Source organism: Aythya ferina (genome assembly GCF_964211825.1).
Source record: "Aythya ferina genome assembly, chromosome: 1".
NCBI classification, from domain to species: Eukaryota; Metazoa; Chordata; class Aves; order Anseriformes; family Anatidae; genus Aythya; species Aythya ferina.
Window position 1 is genome coordinate 202,971,932 of NC_140296.1, and position 27,572 is coordinate 202,999,503.

Consider the following 27,572-nt stretch of genomic DNA (forward strand, 5'->3'; position numbering starts at 1 on the left):
TCACCTTATTACAGATTTATTTATTTTTAATGGAAAAGGGAGTTACATTTGAAACACTTTGAAACACTGATCACTTATAAAAGAATGGATGAAGTCACCTTTGGTCAATCCAGCTTGGTAGGCTGACAACTACTGTTTGGGGTGTGAAGGAGCAGAGAAGAATTTTTTGTAATAAATCTGTCTAGTGCTTGAGCATTCAGGGTTTCTTCAAAAAGCTGTACAGGTGAGGGACGAGGTAATCTTTGTAATGGCCGTCAATGAAGCCTTTCCCACTGTTGTGCACAAACCAGCACTGCACGTTAGTCCCAAACACACGGTCTGTCCTGTAGTCCTTCTGCAGTCCCCTGTGAGGAAGAGGCCACCCAAAATGAAGGTCAGGGCATGACAAGTAGATGAGAAGACATCATTAATCCTGCTTGCTTCTGGCACTGCAAAGTGGCGCCTTCACTGGCAGAGTGGAAATGACCACAAATGCAATGAATTTCATGTTTCTGTGACTGCGTGGGCCTTTTGTGGGCATCCCAGGCACTTTTATACGGTCTGTCCAAGATGAGATGATGGGCAGCTACAGGGCCAGGACTGCTCATGCCCAGGTACAAATACAAAAGAACCCAACTTGCATTACTGCCCTGAGTGTCTTGCCAAAAGCTAAAGCCAGATTATTTGTTAGCAGAGGGAAAACAGGGATTATTTTCCCCTCAAGATCCTTAAAAATTATTAAGCCTGCAGTCAGTGATGTCATTAAAAAGAGAAGAAAGATTTAGAAAGAGCAATAAAGCACATTATGTCTACCTGGTAACGGTGAGCTTGTTTCCTTTCACTTCCATGGTGGCTTGTGGTTTTTCTGGAATTTGCCCAGGTCTTTGGTGGTGGATATACACTTCTGGTTCAGCTGCGAACTGACCTGATCAAAGAGAGATTCAAAGCTCTTCGCATGTACTAACTTTTGTGGCTGTGATGTAAGCTGCTGCTGGGCACTTCTGAAAATCCAAACTGGCTGCTGGAGGCAAACCACTCTGCATGGATCACAGCATCGTGTCTCCAGCTCTATAGGATCACCCGCACAGGGCGGTTAAAAAGCTCTGCTTCTGAGCCAGTGAACCTTTACTTAAGCAGACTGGAGCTGTGAAGGGAAAACCACCTCTGCTGCACTGGGTTCCCACATCTTAAAAGGAGCCCTGGGTGGGTCCAGGGCTTGGAGGGCTCTTTTTCCCTGTGGACTGAGCCCTTGGCTTTTGTTTTATACTCTTGCCAGAAAAGGGAGAGCTGAATTACAAACTTTTTCACAGACATTTCAGAAAGAAGAAAGAAGGTTTGAGGCGTTTGATTCAGGCTTGTTTTCAACTCACAACAGATTAGCCAGGCTGGGAAAGCCCCGTGACAACATGACCAAGGCTAGCAGGCCTTCTATGAAAACACCCTCCACAGCTGGGATAAGGAATTATCTCCTGGCCCCTGATGTCCCACAGTGTCCTTGGAGCTTCCAGGACATTACAGAAATCTCCCCGATTTCCTACTTGAATGCTTTTCATGCCTTCTCCATCAGGACTCAGAGATGGCTGATTCACTCAAAGATCTAGCAAAAACCCTTCCTAGCACCCCCCTTGTCCCAGCACCCAGCCCTTACCTATCAGCCCATGTGCTTCAGGAGATAACTGGTTTTCAGGGGGGATGTAGATTCCCAGGAAGTCAACGTTAACTGGGTGATTCTTCCACACACGGTGCAGCAGAACCATGAAGGACATTTCCTCACCCACGGTGATAGTGACATTGCTTTCCTTCTTCACCGATATGAGAAGTCTAGCAGGAACAAAACAAAAATACGGTTCAGTTCAGCTGCCCATGGGGCAGCTCTCAGGCCCCTTGAGATGCTTTGGGACATCCAAAGCTACTGCATGAGGCTAGGAGATAGGACAGGCCCCAGGAGAAACCCATAGCCCTGGAGTGGTCCCAGAGGTTTGGCAGGACATTGTCTAATAGGATACTTCATGCCCGTGTTCAGGCAACCGAATCCTGCCCTACAAATCCAAGCTCTTGTGACAAATAATGAGAGTTAAGAACTGGACCCACTGCCTACGTGGGTGTCCAGTGCTGGAGGATGTCCAGTTTTGCTGCCAGCTGCTAATCTGCAGGTGAAGGTCTCTGGGATGTTGTGAGTCATCTCCCATCTATTGGTGTATATCAGGAGCCCCTTGGGTACCTCAAATAATACGGCGTACTTATGTTCAGGCAACTGAATCTTGGTCTTTGTTAATACAGTTAGCAGCAGGGAGAGAAATTCAGCTCTTTGTATTTGCTCTTGATGAATTTAATCACCCTTTTGGCTCTGCTGCCTAATCTTCATTAAATTTGTAATCTTCATATTGAGACCTCATATGGGTAGCTAAGATGCACACACCCAAATGTAGGCACCCTGCAGCCTGGATCCCACCCACGGGTAGATAAACCCAATGCTGTGTTGCAAACGGTCTCCATGGGGCAACCAACAAATGCTCAGCAACTTACTGTTTCCGAATGATGTGTCCCGTGTCAGACCAGGTCAGCGCGATGCTGTAAGATCCATCCTTCAGCGTTATTGTCTCTGTATTGATCTCCACTTTCAGGCCTTTGGTTTTGAAATAAAACCCAATTTTGCCAAAGTAGGTGTTGAGTTTCTTATTCTCTGCCTTCTTGGCCCCGATTAGCTGCCCGTTGACAACAACTCCTGTGAAGAGCAGAGAAAGAAATGTTGCCTGAGTGTTGGAGTACAACCTAGAGTTTTGGGATTCTGCTCTCAGCAGGGAGTGCCATGGGATCAGCCGAAGTGGGACCCCCCTCTGACCCCTCCTCCTAACAAGCAAGGAATTTATCAGATCACCTCCTGATGGTACTATTCACCCCTTGGCATATTAATTTGGTGGGAATCCATGCTAGGTCTTGCTGGTATTATGAGTCGATTCATAAGCCATTCAGTCCCTTGTGTGACAGGTGAGAGGGATGGGCAGTGGAGGGATTTCCCAAGCATTTTCACCCTTCTGGACAAAAGCAAACACTGCCACGCTTTAATAGGCAAACCCTGATTGTTGGGAAGGTGAGCACATGAAGACAAGAAGATTCAGCCTACAGTGTTTTAAGCCACCACCATTTGGAGAAAGCAGGCAGAAAAGTGGATGCCAGGAGCCAGGTTCTACCCTCTGCCTGTGGTGGAAGTACCCTGGAAACTTGTGCCTCTGCTTTAATGTGGGTCAGGAGTGACCTTAATTGTATGCAAGTCGTTAGTGTTTAATGGGGGCAGGCAACAAGGAAAAAATCATGGAGCAATTTATGTTCTGGATGGATTTCTGGAGCTCTCTAGTCCAATCCTCCATTCAAAGCAGGCTTATCTAGACTGGGTTGCTCAGGGCCTTTTTCAGTTTAGTGCATAATATCTTTAATGATGGGGATTTCCTCATGTATCCTGCCCCCCTTTACAGTATTTGACTGTCCTTATGGTGCGCTTTTCCTAGTATCCTCTAGTGTGAATTTGATATGTTTCAACTGGCTTCTGTTGCCTCTTTTGCTTTTGCTATGCATCTCTGAGAACCATCTGGCTACATCTTTGCCTTCTGATTAGGTGTTTGTAGACAGCAACAAGATTCATCCTGAGACTTTGAGTATTTTTAAAATAAATAAATAAATAAATATATTGATTGGCCACAGCTCTGTCAGCCCCTGCCTGTACATCCTGTGTTCCAGCCCCAAAATATCTCTGTGGCCACCACCGACTTTGGTCATTTTTTGTACTGGCAACCCTCAAATTGGACACAGTAATCCAGATATGGAGGGACATAATCACTTCCCTCAATCTGATAGCCATGCTCTTGTCACCGTGCATCCTCCTTGTATACATTTTCCCTGCACCCTTTCAATACTTTACAGACCCGAGGGAAGAAAACTGTGCCATAACTTAAACTGCACTTTTTATACCCTTACCAGTACCACGATCAGAAACCAAGTTGAGGATATCTCCAGGCTCCGAGTTGATATTAAAGCAGATGTTCCTCTGGCTCTTGGGCAGGTATATGATGAAATGTGGGTCGTTGTCCACTGAAACAGAAAGAAAAGAAAGGAGTGTGATAAGCAGGCTGGTACCTGTCCTGGAGGACACAAGCACTGCTCAACTCTTGGTGGTTTGGTGGTGGCTGGCATCTGACCATCTCCCTGTCAACATTCAGAGATATCCACCCCTCTGCTCATTGCCTACAGGGATATTCTGGCCAGCTTCCATTCATTTACTGGTGTTCCTCACGTTTTGGAATCATTTAGCTCTTCCTGTATGCTCAGCAAATCCTAGCCCCTTGGCCAGGATTCTCTTCACAGAAAGTGGTAACAGGTAACTTTCAGGGGGTGAAGGAGCTTTTGAATATATTGACTCTTTTGAACGTATTAAATCTTTTGAATATACTGAAACTCTTGATCAGAGTCAATCTTTTTTCATTATTCTTACCAGCTCCTTTGTCTTCTTCAGCTTGATGCCAGGGCCCATTTTGATCAGCATTTCCCAGAACACAAAATTTCCAGTGCAAAATACTTGTGTAAGATGGGCAGGTAACTTTGCCTCAGTCCCCTTCTTTTCCAAGCAATTTCTTGACTATCTCTAAGTCTTAAATTAACCCTTGATCTATGCTGGGGAGGGGTTTGATAGCTTTTTGTTTGATAGCTTTGTAAATACACCCATTTGCATACAGGCATAATCACAGAGTTACTGTAGTAATACCACTTTTATAGGCAGTGGTTTTCCCAGATGGTTTGTGTAAGAAGGCACTGAACTGTGGCACAGGCCCAAGTGTTAACAGGATCCATCCGTCACCAGAACATTCAGAGATTTTTATCTACCACAGAGCATTTGTGCTGTCATTTACAATGGCAGTAACTTTACGTTGGCTTTGCTGCTGCTGTGAGGCTGCTTGCAAGCTCAGTGAAAGCCTTAGCCTTGGGGAAGCAGGCAGCAGCAGATGGGATCACTGGGATCCTATTAGGGTCTAAATTACTCTCCCTCTTGTAATGTAGGGCATGTTTTTACAGAGTCATTTATTCCAAGTCAAAATGACTCAATATTTTAGAAAGAAAAGCTTAAACCTCAGGCGTTACATGGATTTGCAAGAATTTGATGGAGGTGGCTGTGATCTGGGACACCCATGGTTGTGCCATGCACAGACCTTCAGCAAGGGCTGTATCGAGTGCCTTTCACACTGATGTCCTCTGCAACTGTTGTGGAGTAGCTTCATCAGCTAGTCACAGCAGTTGATTTATTCTTTTGTGCACTAGCCCTTAAATGAAGATACAGCTTGTATACAGTACAGAAAACTCAACAGGGAAAAATAGGACAACCAATAGGCACCTCCATCATCAGTGGAGGCAGGACCTTTGCTAAATTGCCGTGTTTCATTTTACTTTATTCCAGTTGTCCCAGCTGCAGTTTAAGAGCTGGTTTAAATCATTCATGGATGCTCAGCATCATGTCACCAAAGCTGGAATTCCCAAAGTGCCCAACAACTATGATGATTTCCTTTATTTGTTTTTTGGGTAATGAATGTTGCTGTCTGGTACTTCCCTGCAGGGAAATGCTGTAGCTTTTACCTCTGTTTATGCTCACAGCAGACACCGGAGGACTCCTTTGCTCAGGCATGAAGCTGACTGGTACAGCTGTGACATTGGCCCAGGCTGGGATACCTTTATTATTATTAGGTGCATTTGGAGTTAATCCCAAAGTGCCTGTTAAATGACAGCCATAATTAGATTTTTGTTAGAACAGACATTTTAACAGCATAATTTTAAAAGTAATGCAGTGGATCAGAGCCTGATGTTCCTGTACCAATGTAAAGCAGGCACAACACTATTACTACAGGCAGATTTATGTACAATTAGGATGGGTTTGCTCCAGCATCACTGCCAGAGAAACATGACCTGCTTACCGGTGCAATAAAGCTACATGTAAGCTATTGGTGAAAAATGCAGCCTGACATTTTAACCCTTACTGAATAGGCCCCACTTCAGCAAGGCCCTCAAAGCAATGCCTTTAGTGGTCTGCCATATAAACAACTGCATGTTTAAAATCTAGCATGCAGTAAAAAGCTGTGCTGACTTTGGTCCTGAGTCTGGGGTGCCTGAAAATAGGTATGTCTGTTTCTGCATGCCCTAGAATGGCCCATGTGCAACTGCAAATAAATGCAAACATTTAAAACATCATCCCCTACGTTTCCCATTCTGCTAGAAGTTTCTCTTCCTTTGCCATAGAGAAGAGAAAGTAACGTGTCACCTCTCTCCCACTCAATTCATAAAGCTTTCAATTCATAAAGTTTTAATATTCTGGGCAAGAGCCAGAGCAGGGCACATCAGCGAGCCATGCTATGAAGGGTGCAGGGGGGAAATGAATTAGAGGACAGCAGGACAGTCACATCTTAAACCTTCATGGCTATATCTTCCAAATATCTCAACATCCTCTCTCTTGAACCCCTAATGCAGATGCTGGGTTATTTTTACTCAGCCAGTGTTATTTCTATTAGGACAGTTATGTGTGAAGCCAGTGCAAGTAATAATGGAACTAAAAATTGGTCATAACCGCAGGAGTTTCCAAGCCATATTAACCCTACAGACTGTTAGGCATGAAGAAACTATCCTATGCACAGCTCAGTTTTGCAATAAGACCATTCTGATAAAAGAACAGTTACCTAATCCTTTGAAAAGTGAGTTATTTTGGTGGAAGCCACTGAGTCTGTCTATGCAGACAGTGCTGCCCTAATGAGAATTGTATAGGGACAAACAGAAAAGTCTGCTTCGGATTATACATATGCTTGTATACATAAACCTTTTGGTAGAGCCTGCATGTTTTGCACAATCAGAAACACAGATTTACTCTGATACAACTTTGATAAGTTCTGTCCTCTGCTACGGTTCAGGAGTGCAGATGTTTTGACACTAATTTCGGTGCTGTTAAGTTTTGACTATTCTGTCACACGCTTAAAGACACAAGGACCTAATGATAAAATCACTTAAGTCCTTTGCATCTTGTAAATCAAAATAAACATGATCTGAATGTCAGCTGGTGCCATCTGTAATGAATTCTCACTGTAATACATGCCAGGTCTCTGCTGAACTGTTTGATAGTCATGAGCTGTAGCACCCAGTAACAAACATTTCATTTCTCTTTGGGTCTCAGCTGCACACATTAGAATTGAAAAGACACATAAATGAACTAGAAATTAACAACTGGCAGACATAAAAACCTCATTTCACCAAGTCAGCATCAGGACATCTTTATAGGCAACCAGGAGTGTGAGGACTGAGCATGCTGGATGTGCCTGGAGTTTCCAAAAAATCACAATCACTTTGAGTGTGAAATGCCAGATGGATGATGCTGCCTGTTGCCCTTATGTAGGTTGTTTCTTTCCTTCACAGCCAATTTTAAACTCTCCCACTTATTAATAAATTGTAAATCACCAGACTTAGATGCCCAAGGAGTTGATCTTTTATTTTCTTTACTTTTTTTTTTCTTCTACTTTTTTACTGGCAGTGTTTTCCTAACAGCAAGAGTTGTGCTTTTTCAAGTCACTGGCTGATGAGGGCACAAAATAGCTGCTGTTAGGTTCTGCAGGGAACACGTGGATGGACAGGGATGACCCACAGGTGACAACAGCCATTGCTTTGCGACTGGCTCCATCATCTAATGCCAGAACAACCCAAACCCACCTTGTTTGGCTAGTCCTAGGATAGCAGTAAGGAGGAACATGTGTTGGAGTGATAGATTTAAAGGAGTAATCCAGAAGTTTAATTAATAAGGGATTCTATATTGTTAGGACAACTCAGATTCCACATATGCTTGTGGCTGATTGCTAACAACCTTGGGAAACTTCCAAGATATGAAAGTGGTGATAAGACACAGTTTGGCCAATTCTACAGCTTGATTCAGTGTGGGGAACTAGACTTATCTGCCCCAGTAACAAGACATTCAATCTGTTACAAAACTGGTTTATCATGAAGTTCATCAGTGCAATGTCAGCACATTCAGCCCTCACTGAATCCGATGGCTCCAAAGAGCACTTGTGCAACAGGATGCTCTCAGAGTGGCTGAAGATTTGGTCAGCCTTCCCTGAAAATAGGGGCTGTCCTAAAAGTACAAGTACTGTGACTGAACAATCAACACAGTTATTTTTAGAGATACGAGGAGAACAAATCTAAAATGAGAGGTAGAGTAATGGACAGACTGAGACACTGACCTGAGCAGCAGCCCCTTCTGGGGTCTTTGGGCTGGTCTGCCAGCATTATCTCGTCTTTCTCAGAGTTCTCTATCAGCATGGCTGTGAAGGGGGTGACAATATGATGGTCAAGGGACATCTGCAGGATGGATTTGGTGATGTTTCTCTTCAAAGCTGCAGTGGGGGCTGTGTTTCTGGGTGGGAAATAAAACATAAGTCATAGTTAGTAGCTCTGCATGCAAACTGCTGTGATTATGCCTCCACAGAGCAATCACAGAACCAAGCTGATAGGATCCAGAGGTTGCAAGAAGGCAAAGCTGAGGGGTCATATGAACACAGTCTATATGAGAAGACTATTCTTGGCTTCTGTGGCCTTTGGGCTGGACTCAGAGATGCCCAGTCCCATCTTCTGATCTCAACAGAAGACCTCATTCTGCTTTAGGTGGGATTCATCAGACTTCCTAAGGTCAACGGGCTTCATCCTGAAACTGTAGCTCTTACTCAGGCTCTAAAAGGCAAATGAATTTCATTCACCCAGCCCCACAGCTGCATCTAAGTCTTATTCCTCTAATTAATTGCTCTCAAACCCTATTGCCTGATATCTGTGAGTGCTAACAATAGGAGTGTAAGGGTCTGGAGGTATCACCTACCTTTATTTTGATTTGTTTATCTTACCCATGTGAAGCCCATCTCCCTGTGGTCTCAGAGAGGACCAGATTGCTCTCCAGTTTCCCTTCCCTCCCACCACAGATCATGTTTCTCCTCACCTCTCTGCCAGCATCTGGTTGACAGTCAGATAGGCCCACAGCTTCTTAGTGAATTCAGGATCTGCATATTTGTCTTTCTTCATGAAACCATCCAGCTCTTCAACATCTCGCAGGGTTTCCATGACAAGCTCTGCATTTGCCTATGGAATAAATGAGAAATTAAGATGATGGAGGGTGAGCCAGATGAATGGGGTGGCTCTGAGGTCCCCTCCTTGTCACCTCTTGGCATGGATGGCATTAAGAACCTACTATGGCTTTGTCCATGGTTACGTCTAGATCAGAAAATCCCAGCAGTGTTGGCCTGATGGCCATGGGGAGGGGAGATATGGCAAGATGGTCTTCTGTTAAAGACACTTTTAGTGACAGTGGATTAAAATAGGTAAAGCTGCTGTTAGCAGTAGCCAAAGAAGGTGCTACCGCATACCAAAATAAGAAGCAGCTTTTCCTCTGCTCTTAACAAAGCTTCTCTATCCTCTTCTCAGGCTTTGCCATGTATAATTCCTCCTGAGCAACAGAAGCCAAATTCTCCTTTCTCCCACAGGTCCTTGAGCAGCACTATGTTTTGGTTGGGAAGGAGATTGAACATGCTTGATTTTTGCAACAAATAACAAATGATGACTCCCTAGCCCTGTAATAGTGTGGATATTTTGAGTCTCCTCAGAAAGAAGGAGCTGGATGTAGTATTTCCTCCCAACCCCATTCTGCTCCATGAGGAAAAACAGCCCTGAAACATGGGGAAAGTCTCATTGCACATACCATAAGGCAGAGCATAAAAGGCCAGCACTAGGACATCACCCCGTAGAGCCACCAGCTTGAACTCCCCAACAGTGGGAGGTTCAGCCATACACAGAGCTACCTTAGGGAATCTCCCCCTGCCCCTCCACAAGGCACGAAGGAGGACTCCATAGTCTTAGAGCAAAATTCCAGTTTGCAAAAGGAGACCATATGCATGAGTGAATAAACCAGCTCAAGCCCCAGGAGCAGGTATCCTAGAGAGCCTCACTCACTGCTGTTGCTGTGACGATGCTTTCCAAGTGCTGCAGGTTCTCCGTGTCCACCTTCCCAGCCACCACAATCTCTGAGCCACCAAAGTAGTTGTGGAAGCTGCTCTGGGTGACGTCTGACACTGACTCCTGCGGGTAGTTGAACTGAATCTTCTTCAAGAGCGGGGTGGAGACCTGGTTGTAGAATTTCTGACATGGGAGGAGACAGAGAAGTGAGTCTGTTGTACCCAAAGTAACCCTCCTAAGTGTGCCATTCCTACTGAAAGGAGAGCAGGTGACGAAACTGGGAGCATTGGTGGGCAAGGCGATCTTTCCCTGTCCCATTGGATGCAGAGTCCTTTATAGTTAAGCCTTTGCACATCTGTATGTGGGTATGGCATGGAGGTCTGGCCCACGTTCTGTGGAAGTCAAAGGATGGTCATAACCACACGGACTATTATTACAGAACTTGTTTTCTGCCTACAACTTGACCACAGGTCTATATGAGCCTGCACTGATTACCAGGTTGGTCAGCTCTTGGCTATTATGTAAGACAAATAGCTGCTTCCCACCTAATTCTTGCCCAAAATTAAGTCTCTGTGTCACTTGTGTTCACTTCTGAACTGTGGACTGTCTACCCATTGCTGATCCCGTTGTACTTGGCTGATGTGAACTAGGATTTGTACACAGCTGGGGTTAGCATATGGGACCAGAGAGGGAAAGCAGTTACCCATACAATGCCACGGGTGGCAGCCATCTCCTACTAAGGGGCTGCACTCCCAGGGCTGCCAGAGCTGAAAACTTTGTGCAGTGTGTCCTGTCACACCTGTCCTGATGAAACAAGTGAATTGAAATGGAATAAGGGTATAAACAGCATAAGGAAACAAGAGTTTGTTGCTGTTCACAGACTTGGAGCTAGAGCCTCCTAGAACTGTGCACTTTCTTATACTGGTAAATTTTGGACTAACATTTAATATTTATGTTTGGGCATTTTCTAACACTGAAGTGGCCTGAGGTAAAATCCAGGACTTAATTTTAATTCAGATGATCTATTTTTTGGTTAGGACCGTTTTACAGTATATAAATCCTACACTGAGCAGTACAGTAAATATGCATTATAGATGCTATAAAAATTGTAATTAGGAGCACTGAGCTGTTAGAAAAACTGGGTCGTCAGTTTCAGAGGCAATGGGCAAGAAATGCACCTTCATTTGGGCAGAGGTCTCCTGATTTCCAAAAATCCTCTGGGCCATGCCACGGTTGTCAGTTGCAATTCTCTGCAGGAAATCGTAATCTACATCAAATCCAATCCCGAGGCAGAAGAGAGAGAATTCATCCTTTATGCTCTGCTTCACATTCTTCTGAATTGTAGTCAGCTTGAGCTCACCTTTGAGACACACAAAAAAATGACATCCATATGAGCAATGGTGGAAGTGAGAGTCTCCCATGCAGTGTCTCTGGTTCTCTCTTAATTATAAGGAGAGTCTAGACAGCTAGCTCAGATGACAAACTTCTATAAAATAAGGTCAGATAAACCCTGTCTAGAGTGACATTTGGGCTTCTCCCAGATGGAGATTAACAAATCATTTCCACTGAAGACAATTCCTTTGAACAAACTTTTTGGTATATGATGATATATTCTTTGTCTATTGAGGGCTTTTACTAACTTCCCAGGGAGTCTGCCATTGCAAAGCATCCAGACTTCTCCCATAACTCCTGCTTTAAGCTCGCTGAAGACTAAGACATCTTCATATAGGTTTGGTTTGGTTTGGTTTGTAACATTTACTATGTCTTATGCTACCATTGGCACAGTTAAAAACAAAACCAAAAACAACTTACTAAAACAAAACAAAAAAAATTATTATTATTTTTTTTTAAACTTATTTTGAATGGCAGTTTGTCTAATGGGCTGGCATCTTGCACTGATGGATTGATTCTGACCTGTGTCAAATTCAACCCAAATTAATTTGCTTTCTGCCTTATTTTTCTGATTTCAGTGTTTCACTGGGGACTGCATAGATCTGTGTGGACTGAGACCACTGGAAGAGGAAATTTTCTTTAAGGTTGTTGTGCTTACCTCTCTTATAGGACTCACACATAGTTGCAAGAATAACCTGCATAACATAACCTGCTCATCTATTGAAAATTTCTGTACAAAGCCCCATGGCATCTCTAGCACTTGGCAAAAGAACAGCAACCCATTGGAAGAAAGGGGAACATTTTTTTTTAAACGTACTGTCAAAGTGTCTATGTGCTGCATGCATTTGTCAGGTTAATCCCACTGGCCTTTCTTCTCACTTAAAGCAGGATCCTTACCTACTGTTGGGTCTCCGTCAGAGACCAGTACAATCATGGAGACTGAGTTAGGGTCCAACATGCCTAAGTTTTGAGCTTCGTTGAGGATGAATGTGGCTCGGAGAAGAGCTTCATTGATATTGGTGCCTGTCAAAGACATAATGAAGAAAACAGGTTTGATAATTGTTGAGTCTCTTGTCAAATCCAGATCAGTTCTGAGTTTCTAATGGAATTAATTAGCATGGACAAAGACCTGAGATCAAGGCAGCAAACCCCCTCCTCTGTGATGCTTATGGTACATCTGCTAGCACTCTGGTTCCCTGAGGAAACAGAAGCTGAAAGGTGTTGCATGTGGGTCATTGTGTTAAATAGACCTCCATTTTTCTAATTCATAATTATACCATGTATGGAAATTGACAGAATCAGCCAGGTTTTACATTGCTTAGAAATAGAAAATTAATTCACCTGCTGTAATTCATCTGCTCTTGAGTTTGTTCACCAGCGTGTTACTTTTTTCATACCAAGATATTGAAATATATGAATACTTATACGAATGTATACACACTTGTATATACACACACATACACATTTTGCACTAAGTTCCATGAAGAGACCAGATGTTGATACCCTTTTTCACCCCAGGCTGTTGTCCACAGCTGGGCCACCCCACCACTGCCAGCAATTCCAGTAGGACCAGAATGAAGCCTCCAAAGGCTGAAAAAGGCAACTGTCCCTCTTTACCAGACAAGGAAATAAGACACAAAAAGGATGAACAGCTTGCACAGGGTGGCACTTACTAGATCACGGTGTAGTCTACAATTTACAGCCTTTGGGTTAAGAGAGACCTTGCTTCACAAAGCCATGAGATGGCCATGGTCTTTCATGTATATTTGGGGTCTATAAGGCTGCAGATAAGCCCTATAAAGATAGCTGTACTATGGTATAGTAAAGCAGAGGTGACACACCAGCCACAAACATACCTCATTTCTGGGGCATGGTATTGTGGTGGTGCTAACAGGGCAGAAGAAGGATCTACAGCTCTTCTACTTCCTCCCTAGGCTCACATCTGTCATAGTTTATTCAGGGGAAGGAGATGCCACCCCATCCCATAACACAATAAAATGGAAGCCTTGCTCCCCTTTAGCCTCAGGGCATGGGAGAACATCTTAGGAATCAGACTTCTTTTTAAGAATACTCCACCAATCTGAAGGTTGTATTAGATACCCATTTCTGTGATACTTCCAAGAGCACCTTGCAATCAAAACCTCATACCCCCGTTGGGATGGATTGTCTGGATGTACTTCTTAGCATCTTCAACCTGTGCTGGGGTAGCTGAGACTAAATTATCTCTCCAGCATCGGACATTGTGGTTGAAGTCAATAAGAGAAAATTGATCGGCAGCACGGAGCTCACTCAATATTGCCTTCATGGCCTCAATGGTCTGAAAAGAGGAAATTCAAAAGATGACAAGTTTAAGGTCCTGTTACTGAGAACATCTTCTTAGCGTGGCTACAAGCAGATGCCTCTGATGAATAAGAATGTGAGTACTGAAATCCAAAATAACATCTGCTCCCAAATCTCTTCTAGTTTATACTTCTCACGCAAAGTAGAACTTTTCTCTAATGAAACACAGGAAAAATGCAATTAGCAAGATCAAACCCATGTGTCTCAACCTATCCTTGCTTAACACCTGTTAACAAAGGCTGAGGTAAGAGAGAGAAGCAGTCTGTGGGACATTGTTGTCCAGGTGAAAGGAATTACTAGCTCAGGAGATTTAGCTCTGCCCGCAATGCTGTCATTTTAGGCTGGGTAACATCTGTTTGAAGATATGTGATTTCAAGAAGTAACAATTAGCCTATATCCCAGTTTTGCAGCATTGATTTCCCAAAGGAAGCAATCTGCCAAGCCTTAGTATTACACTCTGAAACAAATTCAAATATACCTAGATCATTCCAGACAAGTGTTTGTCTATCCAGTTTTTAAAAACCTTCAGTGACAAACGATCTACAACCTCTCAAACTCCCCTCTCAGCACTATAAAGATTTTTTTTTTTTGTTTTGTTTTGTTTTTTAATATTTAATATAAATCTTTCCTGCTGTAAATCCATCTGATTCCATCTTATTCTACCCCCTTTGGTGGACATGAATGTCAGTTGCTGGGTTTTTCTTTTGGAACAACAGCTTGCATACTTGAATGCCCATTACGTCTCTCTAGGTCTTTTCTTTTGCAGACTAAACCATCTTTTTTTTTTTTTTAATTTTTATTTTTATTTATTTTTTTACCCATGGGTTATGTTACTGCTGTTCAGTGGGCAATCAACAATTTGGCCACAACTTTTTGAAAGCAGAGATGTAGTACCCCCACTGAGACTTTCTCAGGATTTACTAATGGAAGTTTGAAAAAAGGGGGTTCAGAGTCCTTGTAAAATGTTTTGTGATGTGTCATATAAATTTTTACTGTGGAGCTAAAATCGGTATTCTGATGGCAATATCTCTTCCTTACAACATGAAAGGAGAGTTACAAATAATGAATAAAATAATGAAGACCTTGATTCACCAAATGTTCACCAAATTCACTGAGACTTTTGACAGAGTAAAGAATCAGCCTGGTAATTCTGAGTGGCAGTCTGCCACAGAGTTGTGCGGTAAAGCACATGGGAAAAGTTGGCAGGAGGTTCTTTTAGTCAAACACTTACTTGTTTCATTTTCAGTCCCCACATTGAGCCACTGACGTCTATAACAAACAAAATGTTTTTGGGCAGAGGATCAAGATTTTCCGGAGCAAAAAAGTGAATAAAATAGCCATTAAAAATCTGCAAAATAAAATAAAAAGCTTCACTGTCAAGTGAGCTATATTAAAGATGCCAGGAAACTCAACACAACAACAGAACAGAAAATTATATTCATCTTTATGGGCCAAATCTAACTTCAAGCTCTGCACATATTTGTACTTGTAGCCTTACACCATCTATCCTCCATAGTCTTTACTGTTAATCAAGAAAAGCAGAGTCCAGTTCTTGGACAACTACCATGCACTGATGCACTGGCATGGGGATGAATGAAAATGTTTTTTAAAAGGCTGTTCTCTCTGTAATAATTCTACCACATAACTTTTCTTCATAACATAAAAATAGTGATGTTCTGTCTGTCTCCTTATAATATATTAGTACAACTTCCAATGACTGTCCTCTGATTCAACATCTAGTTATGAAAGACATTGGCTTGTGGACAAGACAGAAATCTGCTCCTGACTATATGTAGGTCCATGCCTTAGTCATAAATAAAGTAAATCCATTCTGCTCACTTAAAATCTCTCTGTTCTTTCAATTGGATACAGAGCTCTCTCTCATGCTTGTTCTCCCTGAACACACCAGCACAGCTTCATTTCTGCCTACTGAACTGCAGAAGGAATACAGTGATGATGTTTAGCACAGTTTGTCTAATGACAGCAATTTTTTTATTCACCCATCTCCCATCCTGGTTAAACAATACTTACTTCTAACTCTCCACCTGTTTTTTCTCTGTTCACATCATACTGCACCACAAAATTTCCATCCACTGCTGTGGATGAGCACGTGGGGCATTTTCGTTGTTGAGCCATTGTTGGCTTGAAAGAAACATGAGCCTGGAAATGAGAAGTGATCATCAGTTAATCAGATGTTGTGTGAAAGGTAGATCTTTGAAATGAAAAGAGTTCATCAATTTATGAAATATTTTACAGAAATATTTTCTTCTTTCTTTATTTACACACTTGGTGTAAGTGAGAAATTATCTTTGTCACTTCATAAGAAAAACTGCACTAAGGTTTGCCTGGACATGCTGATTCAGTAGTAGCAACTGTGACACAAACACAGTGACCCACCTTTACAACACCAAATATTTATATGAGAGCCAGGCAAACCATTTCTAGGAGGTAATATGCTGTCCTATTTAGCATTTTCCTAGTTGAAATTATCCATAATTTTAGCATTTTTTTAACTTTTTTTTTTTTTTTTGAAGAAGTGTGAGCTTGTCATTTGTCTATAAATTGCGTAGTAGAAATTATTCTCAGTCCTGTGACTGGTTTTGCAGGTTTTATGTTATTATTTCTCTGCTTTCACTAGATAACTAGATAACTTAAGATAAATTTCTTAAGACATAATAAATATATCCAGAAACAAACTTTCCCATACACTCAGAGTTAGTGCTTGTGCATCATCTTCCTTATACTGTAAGGTCTTTGGAACATGTGAAACATCTCTGTTTCATTGATCTGAATACTCAGGACTATTGGCAATATTTTGCTATATATCAGTTATATATGTGATTAAGAATATTGCCATGACATTAAAGGTGGAAAATGACAACAAACATTGCCTTTTGACTTGAGAAGAATGTGCCATAAAAGCAGCTGAATAGGACTTTGAATTAGTGTTCACTTATTTTCCTTCAAATTCATGATTAAACTCTCTCTGATGATATCTGTTAACATTAGCTCTGAATTAGTTTGCTAAACTAGGAATGTGAGTGAATGAGACATGAAGCTGAACCTGGATATCACGGAACAGTACTGCTGGATATAGTGTTATAGCAATATAAACTGATTTTGGGGTCTGAGTCACATACCTTTTGTTAGATCTGTGTCTAAGAGTGAGAAGAGGTGTATCCCACTAGAGTCATTGCTAGAAAATTCTACTCTGGGAGGGTTTTTCTATACACAACAGCTATGCTGAAGATAGCTAGGCTAGGAATGTCAAGAAAAACAGCATTCCTAAAATAATTCCCCTTGCAGATGTTCTCAGCTGAAAATGAGATTATGGAGTTATTCCAGAGTGGTTATACCACTTGATATTCATCACCTACCTTTTTCACATCCAGCAATGCCTGTGTACTGCTCTTTCAAAATTACAAATGAAAGCTTTGTGCAAAGATGGGCAGGCTACTTGCTGTTTCTGTACTGCTCAGTGATATTGGAGCATTTTGTACATACAGCTAGGTAGCAATAATGAAAATACTATATTTTTGTCATATTTTACCACGCGTGTAGCAGGTTTGAGGAAATAGCATACCTATGTAGTAACATATGTGAAAACTGAAGTTTTCAAGCTATTTACACTCTGTGACTGTTACCTTTTTCTCTCCCTTGGAGATGGTGGTGATTCCATCAAAATGATCTCCGAGGGAATTGGGAACGTGTACATAGCGAAGTCCTTGAGGCTCAATAATGCGGACATCCACCTAGAGGCAGGAAGGGAGGGCATTTAGTACAGTCCAGCGCCAGTGTTGTACACAGTGGGTATCTCATAAACTACCCATAGACAAACTCCACAAGAAGGGTGGAATCCTCTTGAGAATGCTTCTATAAGGCTAAAGTCATCTGGGGTGGGGATATGCAATACTGAAAACAAATCATGATGGAAAGATAAAAAAATGCATCCAAAGAGTAGAAGAGTTTGTTGGAAATGTTCATTCTTTCTCCTCCTCCCTCTCCTTGTGGCAAGCACTGTGACGGGAGTCAAAGGTGATATTCTGGAAGCAGAAAAACATTAAATGTCTCTGCCTAAATGCTGTTTTTTGTACTGAGGCCAGGAGGAATGTTAGGTGATGAGTCTTCCTCTCTACACATGCTGGTGACAGGACAAAGAGTATTTTCATTTTTGGTTGGATGGCTAGGGTGATCCTGTTGGCCTGAAATAAGGGTGTTTTGTGCTTTTGTTTCTGAATAGCAAGTAGGTCTACTTGGAAGCAGGATATGATGTCCTTTTCAGACTAACTCAGGCCTTTGGAAAACTTGAAACAGAGGAAATGTGAGCAGCAAGGAAATGTGAGCAGCAAACTTTCATTTACAGCTTGTGTTGAAGCCAAGGAAAGCGGAAGAATGCATTTATGATACAGAACCATAAGAACAGCCAGATGGAAATACCCAGCTAGCCCTGAATCCTGCCTCTTGACAGATGATGGAAGACATCCTTGGATGCATATAAGAAAGAGGGTAAGAATAAAACTAATTATCTTTTGGCAGCCAGCTGTGGAGGAACTGTCATTCAGAGAACATCTGCTATCATAGGACACTATCTCATGAAGCTGGGGTTATTGTAAAAAGCCCTATTCTGAATGAGTAGCACATGTTGTTTGTTTTCCTTTTGTCAAGGAAAGTTTACACGAGGGTATATATGGACCAAATCTTGTTTGCTCATGTCGTTGTGACGTGAGTTAGTCATGATTCTGGAGATGCCCAACCAGGTTAGTATAAGAGGAGGAGGCAGAACACATTTGCTCTTCACTCAGGTGGCTACACAGCTCTCATCTTGAAGTGTCTGGTGCTGGCCTGTGCAGTGACCTTGAGGCTATTTGCATCAAGACCACACAAAAGAAAGGATCTGTAGAAGAAATGTCCTGCCGTAGGGCTCACAGGAACTTTGGTGGCCTTCTCAGGGAGGATTCACCTGTGGGGTGCTGCCTACACACAAAAGCTCTACTTTACCTCCATGTGCTTTGCCAAGCGTCCTGGCTTCATGGAAATAACATGCTCATAGGAGCTCAGTTTCCTTCGAATCATTTCCTGATAGTGAAGTTCAAACTGGATTCTTGTTCCTGGAGGCACATTCACTTCGGTTTTGAAGTTTTCCATATCCAAGGCATTGCTCCTGAAAAGTTAGCTGTGGAGTTATTTTGAGAAAATACAAGTAGAAAGAGAGCTTTTTTATGTTTTGGTTTAGAGTTATGCATTTGGTGAATCCAATTCTAACTGAGGACTATACCAGGGAACTGTCAGCACCACATGTTTTATCGAGCTGAAAACAGAAATGGAAGTCACTGACAGTTAATTGTCAGAGTTGCTCTAAGTAACCAAAACCTGCCTCTCCAACCCTTTTTCCTTCCTAGGGTCCCCCCTCAACTCTCTCCTCTTGGAATAGGCCAGCTCAGTGCTCATATGCGTAAGTTTAGTACAGTACCCATATGCCAAAGTCCTTATACCTCACTATTCCAGCAGCTTTGCCTTTGGCTTTTGCTTGAGAGTACATCCTTCTGGCTTCAGATTTTTCTCGAATCGAGCTGGTAAATGTTATACCATTGACATCCCTAGGAGATAGAAGACAGTCAGTTTGTAAAAGAAACAATTTCACCATCAGTGACTGTTTTTCTACTTCAGAAAAACACCGGTGAAATCTAATCTCTTTATAAGCTGGTGGGAAATAAATTAATAAGGCTCTTGCTTAACCCCAAATTAATGTTTTCTGGTACGTCTTTGTCTTTTTCCCTGCCTGCTTTTTTTTTTCTTTATTTATTTTATGTAGCCAACCCTCTTGCACTCTGAGGAGGAACTGCACTCCCTCACCTCCTTCCCACCTTCTCCATCCTTTGGAGAGGGCAGGTAGTTACTCGTGTCCTGGCTGTCTAGAAATAGGGCTCAGTACATGTCTGCCAACCAACAGCTGGCTGCTTCCTCACTGAATGAATACGGAACCAAGCTACCTTATTTCTGTTTGGTCATGGCTCTCATTTGGGTCTCTCCTTTGATCTGGTGCCAATTTGCACAAGACAGGTAGTCTATTTGAGACTTCTGTCCTTTTGTCAAATTTTGTTGACATTGGCCAATGGCCCAACAATTACCAGGGACAGAGAGATGGACAGACAGATAATACAATGGCATGAGCCTCTCTGCATTGAGAAAGCGTGTTTAAATTACACCAAAACTGAAAGATAATGAAGTGTTTTGATTTTATGAATATTTTCCTCCCACTATATTCTCCCTCTTTATCGAACCTACTAGAGCACAAAGCTGTTATCTGCCCTCTACTTACATAGTAAAGTTGTCAATAAAAGCTCCTTTGGGAACTTGTACATCAAACACTATGTGCTGGGACCGTTTTGCGTTATTCACCATTTTGGCTTGGATCATAGTGTTGGCCAACCGTGAGGTTATAGTGGATTGGACTTTGTAGCTGTAGAGACCTATTTTGTCATCATCCTCCACCTGTAATTGACAAAACGACTCTATAAATTTGGGACACAGCTAGAAAATATATTCCACAGCAGTATCAACTCCTTTTATAGTCTTGGTTACAAAGTAATTCTCAACATCACATATTGAGGAAGAGGGAGCTTCTATTTTCAAGAAAGGTCATAAATAAAAAAGACCTGAAGCATTGAATATTGACCTAGTATTGTAAATGGTTAAACCATATCAGTGGCAGAACAGTATTAAACTGGTATATTAAAATCTGCCTTTGTCTAATCACTTTTGTTGCTTATTTCTTCATATTTACCATACTCTTCTCCCTCCAGGAGCAGTTGTATAAACAGCATTATGCAAACAGTCGGCTGTTTAAAGAAAATAGGTTAATACCCAACCAGGAGTAAAAGCAAGGAACTGAACAAACAAAAAGATTGATTTCCAAAAAGAAAAAAAAAAAGGAAAAAAAAGAAAAGAAAAAAAAAAAAGGTTAACTACAAAATCACTTTGTTCAATATTTTTCCACAAAGGAAGGAAAAACTCACCAGATCTTCAACGTATCCCCAGTCGGATGTGCTTCTCTGCAAAAGAAAAATACAGAGAATGTATTTCAGCAGAGCTAAGAGCACAGATTGTGGCTGTTTCGAACAGTGGTAACTATCTAAAAGCTGCTTCCAAAATGATCAGAATCAGTTTGAGTTCTCAGATGTGGTGTGCGGATTCCTTTTGTCTTATTTTATGTATTTATACATGGGATCTTGGAGCATGTGATCTGCCAGCTGTGATTTAGACTCTGCCAAAACAGAAAGGCAGCTCTCTTCTTTTATTTGATCATATGAAGAGAACAAGAAAAGGTTCTCTTGAGAACATATGTATTCCTTCAAGAATAAAAACATCCTTTGTGAAAACAAAACATACTGGCAAAAAGTCATAGGCAGAAACCCTAGCTTTTAATAACAACAACAAAATCTCTTGTCTTGGGAAAAGTGGAAAACCTCAAATCCCTGAAATTTTAGCTAATTTTGTTTTTATTTACATTACAGAATATTTATTTATATCACTGAATACCATGTGATATGTGTTTATATATAAATCAATTATGTAATTGGTGTTATATCAATTTATGCACTTTTACATACGCAACGTTAACATACGCAATGTATTGCTTAGATGAACCGAAACAATGCTCATTATTGGTTGTTTTTATTTCCTGCCATAAAAATATTTCCATTTGGGAATTTCTCTGAAGAGGTGGTGACATCTTGTGGCTATTTGACTCATTCTGTTTAATTCCCTGAAACTTAAACTCAGAGCAGTAACCCTGGGATGGGATTTGGCTCACCTAATTCTAGGGAGAGAAGCAATTGCTTAATACAGCTGTCTACATTGGTCTACAGGCAACCTCAGCTCTTCAGAATGAATGGGGTGGTCCACTACATCTGGAAATAGATACCTTCACTTGGTTAAATGAGTCCTGCCCTACACTTCACTGACTGTACTGATTAGGGGATTGGGTGCCCAGTGCTGCTGGAGGTGTCCAAGAGTACCACCTTGCTGTGAGATGGGGCTCCAGGAGGTCATGAGGCTCTTGTAGGTCTTGCTTGTTATCCCACAGCCCATAAGATGGTTTGGACTCCCTATGCTATTTCACACACTACTAGATGCATACATTAAGGCAACAAAATTAAGGCCTTCAGCTTAACTGAGGATGATTAGGAGCCTAGTTCACATTCTGATGGGTAAATTATGAAAATGTACAAAAACAGATCAATCCTATCTCAGTTTTAACTAGTACTTGAAGCTAAAAGGACCCTAACCCACAGAAGATGCTTATGATAACTGCTTTAGTCGCATGGTGCATAAAAGACTTGCTCTGCATTTAGTAATTTTGTTTGAAGCTAATTTTTATACCAGGAGAATCTAGAGCTGCATAAGAGGGGATACATGTCATAGCAAGATCATTTTAATTAAATGATTGTAAGGATTCTTTGAAGCCCAACAGATAGACTGAAGGATTTCCATCTTGCTGAGAACACATTCAGGTTCTTATTTCACAGCTGTACAGGTTCCACCTGCAACATTCAGGATTTCAGTCTCTGGAAGTTTATGGCACAGTAGATACCCCCTGCAAAACATGACGGGTTGATCCTTGCACAGTCCATCGTGAAACCCTACAAACATCATTGTACAATGAACTGGACCCTTCACATCTGATAAAGAATCAGACTGTGAAGAAAAAACTGTTGTCCCTAGACATATCCTTAGGGTAGGAAACATCACACTGTGGGTACCAACTAAGAGTAAACAAACATCAAATGAAACAAATTCAATTTTGCATTAGTACAATGGGGATTTTTAAAAACATTTTAATTGTGGTACCTCAGTACATTGGGGATTTTTTATTTTTAATTGTGGTACTTTTCTGTTTTTCAGTGGGTCTCAGGGTTTCCAACTCACCCACATAAAGCTTTCAAAATGCCCAAGTTTCCTTCCTGATTGTTTTTGTGAGGATGGAGGAAAAGGGGGAGGTGGTGATGGAGACATGAGCTTATCAGTTGTACACGTAGTGACTCCCACAGCTGCTGTTACTGATCAGACATGGGGTGGGCCAACCAACCCCCTAGGATCTCAAAGGTTGCAAAGTGTAGCCACTCCAGCAGGTCAAGAGGACAGAGCTGTAGATAATTATACTTCAGGTTTTAGTGCTGGTGTAGTTACTGAAAACATGGCCTTTGAAGAGACTTCTGTGACATGTGAGACTCATGTTGTTTCTAAAGTGAAGACTTGGGGCTGATATTTTCCTTCACACCACATCCAAATGAACACACTGCATTGAAACAATACCTCGTGCAAACCTAATGTGCAGTAAAATGCATATTAGGGTAGAGACAAGAAGTGCCTCAGGAACTGTTCTAAGGATCTGGTCTTAATAGATTCAGAGCCATATCTTCAGAGTACTGAGACCCATCTTGTCCTGATATCTGTGCAGGCTATGGGTATTTAGCTCTTAGTATGATCTTTGTCCAAATCACTGTGCATGAATGTTGCAACAGCTATGCAATCTACCACAAAAAAATAAAATAAAATATTGGGTGCTTCAAACTGCATATTATTCAGGGCTCCTGACCCTGGCTCCTTCTGTCTTGTCCATGGAGGAAGCAGCCATGGTGTCTAAGGAAGGAGTGCATTATGAAAGGTAATGCATTAAAAGACATTGCAGGGGGGTTAGGTTATCTGTGGGATGTATCCAGCGAGTTGATTCCCAGAGAAACTGTGGATGCCCCATCCATGGAAGTGTTTAAGGCCAGGTTGGATGGGGCTTTAAGCAATTTGGTCTAGTGGTAGGTGTCTCTGCCTATGACAGGGGGGTTGGAATTAGATGATCTTTAAGGTTCTTTTCAACACAAACCTTTCTATCATTCTATGATTCTATGATTCCACCCTTTCTCTCCTTCCTCATTTCCTCCCTATGCTGGTTCTCATGGATAGGAAACCAGGCAGGAAGAACAGTAAAGGAAATAGGTCTGATCTCACAAGTTGGAGTCTCTAGTCTGCTAGGATCGGGACCAGGCCTGCTACAGAACATCCTGCTTTGCAGTCTAGACACACGTGCTGCCGTTATCTCTAAAACAGAGATAACGGTGCTGCTCCACCACACAGAGGTTCACAAGGTTACCTGCATTCCAACCCATCAGGGTTGGAATGTTTTTTGTGGTCTGTTTTTGTGGTCACACAGACCATTCACATACCTGAGACACAGTGGTTTTGGAGTTACTCAGGAACATTTTTTTTTCATTTTATTTTTTCAGCAAAATACTTAATATGGTACCTAGAAAACAGTTCTTTCTCTTTATAGCCTATCAGTATGGGCTGCAGAGGACTTCTGTTGTCTTCTTGCCAATGGACTAGTGAGCTCACTGCAGGAAAATGTACTGTTAAAGCAATAATTTGGAAGGTAGTCTTCCTCTAGTGAGAGACAATAAATAACTGTGCATCCACTGTTGGCCAAAAGCTACAGTCTCAAGATGGTTTGGTTAGTTAATTTTCATTCATTAATCTAGTTCTTTTCATTTATTAATCTATTAATCTTTTAACACAAGGGTAACTCATCCTGCAGCTGAGATCTTCGCTCTACTGGTTTGCAAAGACTCATTTGATAGGTAAAGAATGGGAAATACTATACGGATGTAAGGAATAACTGGTATCATTAAAAAAAAACGACACTAGTAGAATTGCAAATTATTACATACATATGTCTGTATCTCTATGTATCCAGAAAGTCAGGGACAAAGGTAACATAATGCATATGGCACTAATATAGATATATTGGAAAGAAATGATGCCCCAAAGAAATGCAGCTAGAGAGGATTTCTGCTTAGATAGTCATTAAAATATTTAAATACTGGTCTGGCAAATGTGAACTCGCTTAATTCATATTTATGTTAAAATCATCCGTCTTTCTGGCAGTGTAATGGGAGCTTTAGGTGTCAATAAACTACATTCAGACTCATTCAAAAAGAAAAGCCTTAGGATAAAAATGAATCACATTTGCCTGGGCTTAACTTCAAAGATGCTGGGAAATCCAACTTTATTCAAGAAGATCTTTCATATTCACTATACTGAGCAAGCTCAAGAAAGGCAACACCAGAGCTATGGTGGAAGTCAAGGTCCACTACAGTCGTCATTGTTTTCATTCAGTGTAATAAAAGTCAGCATCTTTAAATAACTGATATCATTATTATTTCTGTTAATTACTACCATGCAAAACACAAGAAAACTCCTGCAATGTTGTTTTAAATGGTTCTGTTTCAGAAGCTGACAGAGTACAATTATCTGCAACACATCAGCATGCTGGAAAGAAGTTATTTTTCTTGGTCTCAGACTCTACCGGATCATTTGCTATGTGACACTGTAATGAACTCTTTTGACCTGAGCTAAACATAAATGAATGAACTACGTGCAGCACTGGAAGGTTTGAACATATGTTGCCGATGTCAAAAGTTCTTGCCTTCCATTTTATCATGGAAAAAGCCCACGTATATCACACACAAAATCAGACAAATGTGTCCATTGCTTATTATCTGTATTATGTTCCTACCTTAGGAGCTCAGGTATAAAACAAGACCTTATGCTAGGTACTACAGAAAGGATAGTAGCTGTTCTCCCAACAAGATATGTGGAGGTCTCAATGTATATAAGGACTTGCAGGTCCCATCTGATTGCACTTTCACAACCCTTGAAATGGAACAAGCTGCTTGGAAAGAGCTCCCAGGGATTATTGCTTCCCTTTTCTTGAAGCATTTCAGGGTACTGTACCTGGTACCTGCCATTTCTTGACTTGGAGACTGGAGGAAATCCATCAATTTCTACGTCAATCAGGTTTTCCACTTCCTGGAGGAGAAAGAAAGGGAAAGAAAGAGGTGTTGCTGCTGTCTTACAATGTGATTCATCACTTGAATTGTTGTTGATTAGCAGTCTGAGTTCCAAAAGGAATTTATGTCCCCTTGGTGCACATGCAGAGCAGAGGTTTAAACTACCTCAGACCAGAATGCTGCATATTCAAACATTCAGTTTCCTTCTGTGGCCAACTAGCTTTATACACTCTTAAAACATCATGACCTTCACTATCACTTCACAACCTTTTCTTCTGAAACAAGGAGTAATATTTAATATACTGAAATGCCCATAAAAAGCAAGAGGCAGATTACCATTGGAATGGGTCCATCTATGTTAATTGCAACATTTCAGATACTAATCTCACTTAAAACAGCAACTTTAGAGAATTTATGCTCACACCAGTGGAAACTGTCTCTGATTTTATACTTGGGAATTAAGTTTGACCCACGGTCAGCAAAGGTACATCAGATCTTTTCCAAGTGTAAATCTGCACCGTTTCAATTAGAAGTATGTTTTTTTACACCACAGCGAAACTCTTAATTAAACTTTCTTAGCAGTTTAATTTATGGCAATAAAGAAATTTAAGTTCATGAGTTGCTTTCCAACTTAAATGATAGCATACATGCAACGCTTTGCACAAAATTAACTTAATTTGTTTAAGCACATTGGTATTAAAGTGATACAATATCTATGGTTAGAAAGGAGCACAGAACTTTTTTTTTCCATAACATTTTTCTTGAATATTTTCTAGAATATTTATGGGAATCATAAACACAGAATAAAAAGCTCACTGTGTCACGAAGAGTGCTGTAAGAAGAAAGAAAAAGAGAATATCGCTTCTCATTAATTCTTTTTTTTATTTTTTAATTTTTTTTACTCTTGCAAAGGAAAAGAAAGCTTTGTTTGATCCCTGCTGACTTCATAGAAATATTTCAATACACACTTGAAAGTTGAATTTGAAACAGAGTTTTCAATTCATTTGGAAATAGGTGTAGACACTCAAATATAAATTCACTGGAGTCTAGGGGTTTAAATCTGGACTCAGCTTTCAAGTCAAAACTATAACTAAACTTGTTTTTATTATTATATTATCTACCTTAAGCATTTTCATGCTGTTCTATAAATTATCTCATCTTTCTGCTAATAAATGTACAGTCAATGGGATCTTAACTCTATATTTGAATTCCTGTAACAAAAAACTAAGTTGTTATGAAACTTTGCTGAAATTCATCGTGGTTCATACAGGAGAGCCCATCCACAAACAAAACTAAGTGCTGGATTGCTGCTTATTCCAGAGAAACTGGATCTAAACTACACTGAAGGTCTGAGCATAGTAGCCCACTTGAATGTTTAAAGCTTAAAACCACCAGAAAATGGCAAAGTTGAGTTAAAAATTAGTTGAGTTATGCTAAATGAGTTGAGTTACCCTTATAACATCCTGGCTTTAATAATATTAAAAAACAACACTACGAATGGCAGGAGAAAACCAATTATCAGAACAAATTCCATTTACAGCTCAGAGTAGAAGAGAATTCATGGGGCACAAGCAGAATGATGAAGCAATGACCCAATTCCGCCCTCACTGAAGCCTGCTCCAACTGATCTGGACTTCAGCAAGGAAGGCAGCTCTAGGCCCTCTCTTGAAATACTCACATCTGGGATTTCGTCGATAATGAGGTCAAAGCTTCCTACTTCAGAAATGAGGTACAAAACCATTAAGCAGACCAGGTGCTTCATTTTCTTCCTGCTCGTCTCCTGAGAACAGCCCGCATAGGTACTAGACACAAGATCTTCCCTTCTCTGAGACAAGTTCAAGGAAACGGCTTGGGGTTATGTAGTATTTTGAACAAAGTTTTGAAACGCTGACTTTGTTTAGGCCATAGGTAAATATTTGCCTTGCAACACAAGTCAGAGCTGTGGTGTCCGAGCAAGGGTTATCCAAACAGTGTCTTCGGTCGCCTCTGCCCTCGATAACAGCTCTG

The 27,572-nt window shown here is 41.2% G+C and overlaps 1 protein-coding gene across 1 annotated transcript; it reads right to left on the reverse strand.

Annotated features, from left to right (window-relative positions):
- On the reverse strand, positions 1-27,572 carry ITIH2 (inter-alpha-trypsin inhibitor heavy chain 2). The gene is made up of 21 exons (XM_084503419.1): positions 27,244-27,572; positions 25,510-25,584; positions 20,739-20,774; positions 20,042-20,214; positions 19,215-19,319; positions 18,721-18,883; positions 17,367-17,474; positions 15,754-15,882; positions 14,954-15,070; positions 13,531-13,699; positions 12,280-12,405; positions 11,169-11,350; positions 9,988-10,173; positions 8,981-9,120; positions 8,235-8,407; positions 5,599-5,733; positions 3,952-4,065; positions 2,506-2,704; positions 1,628-1,800; positions 793-904; positions 1-344 (listed from the first exon to the last, which is right to left on the reverse strand). The coding sequence occupies exons 1-21, from the start codon at positions 27,325-27,327 to the stop codon at positions 197-199; spliced, it is 2,847 nt and encodes a 948-aa protein (XP_084359545.1). The 5' UTR covers positions 27,328-27,572; the 3' UTR covers positions 1-196.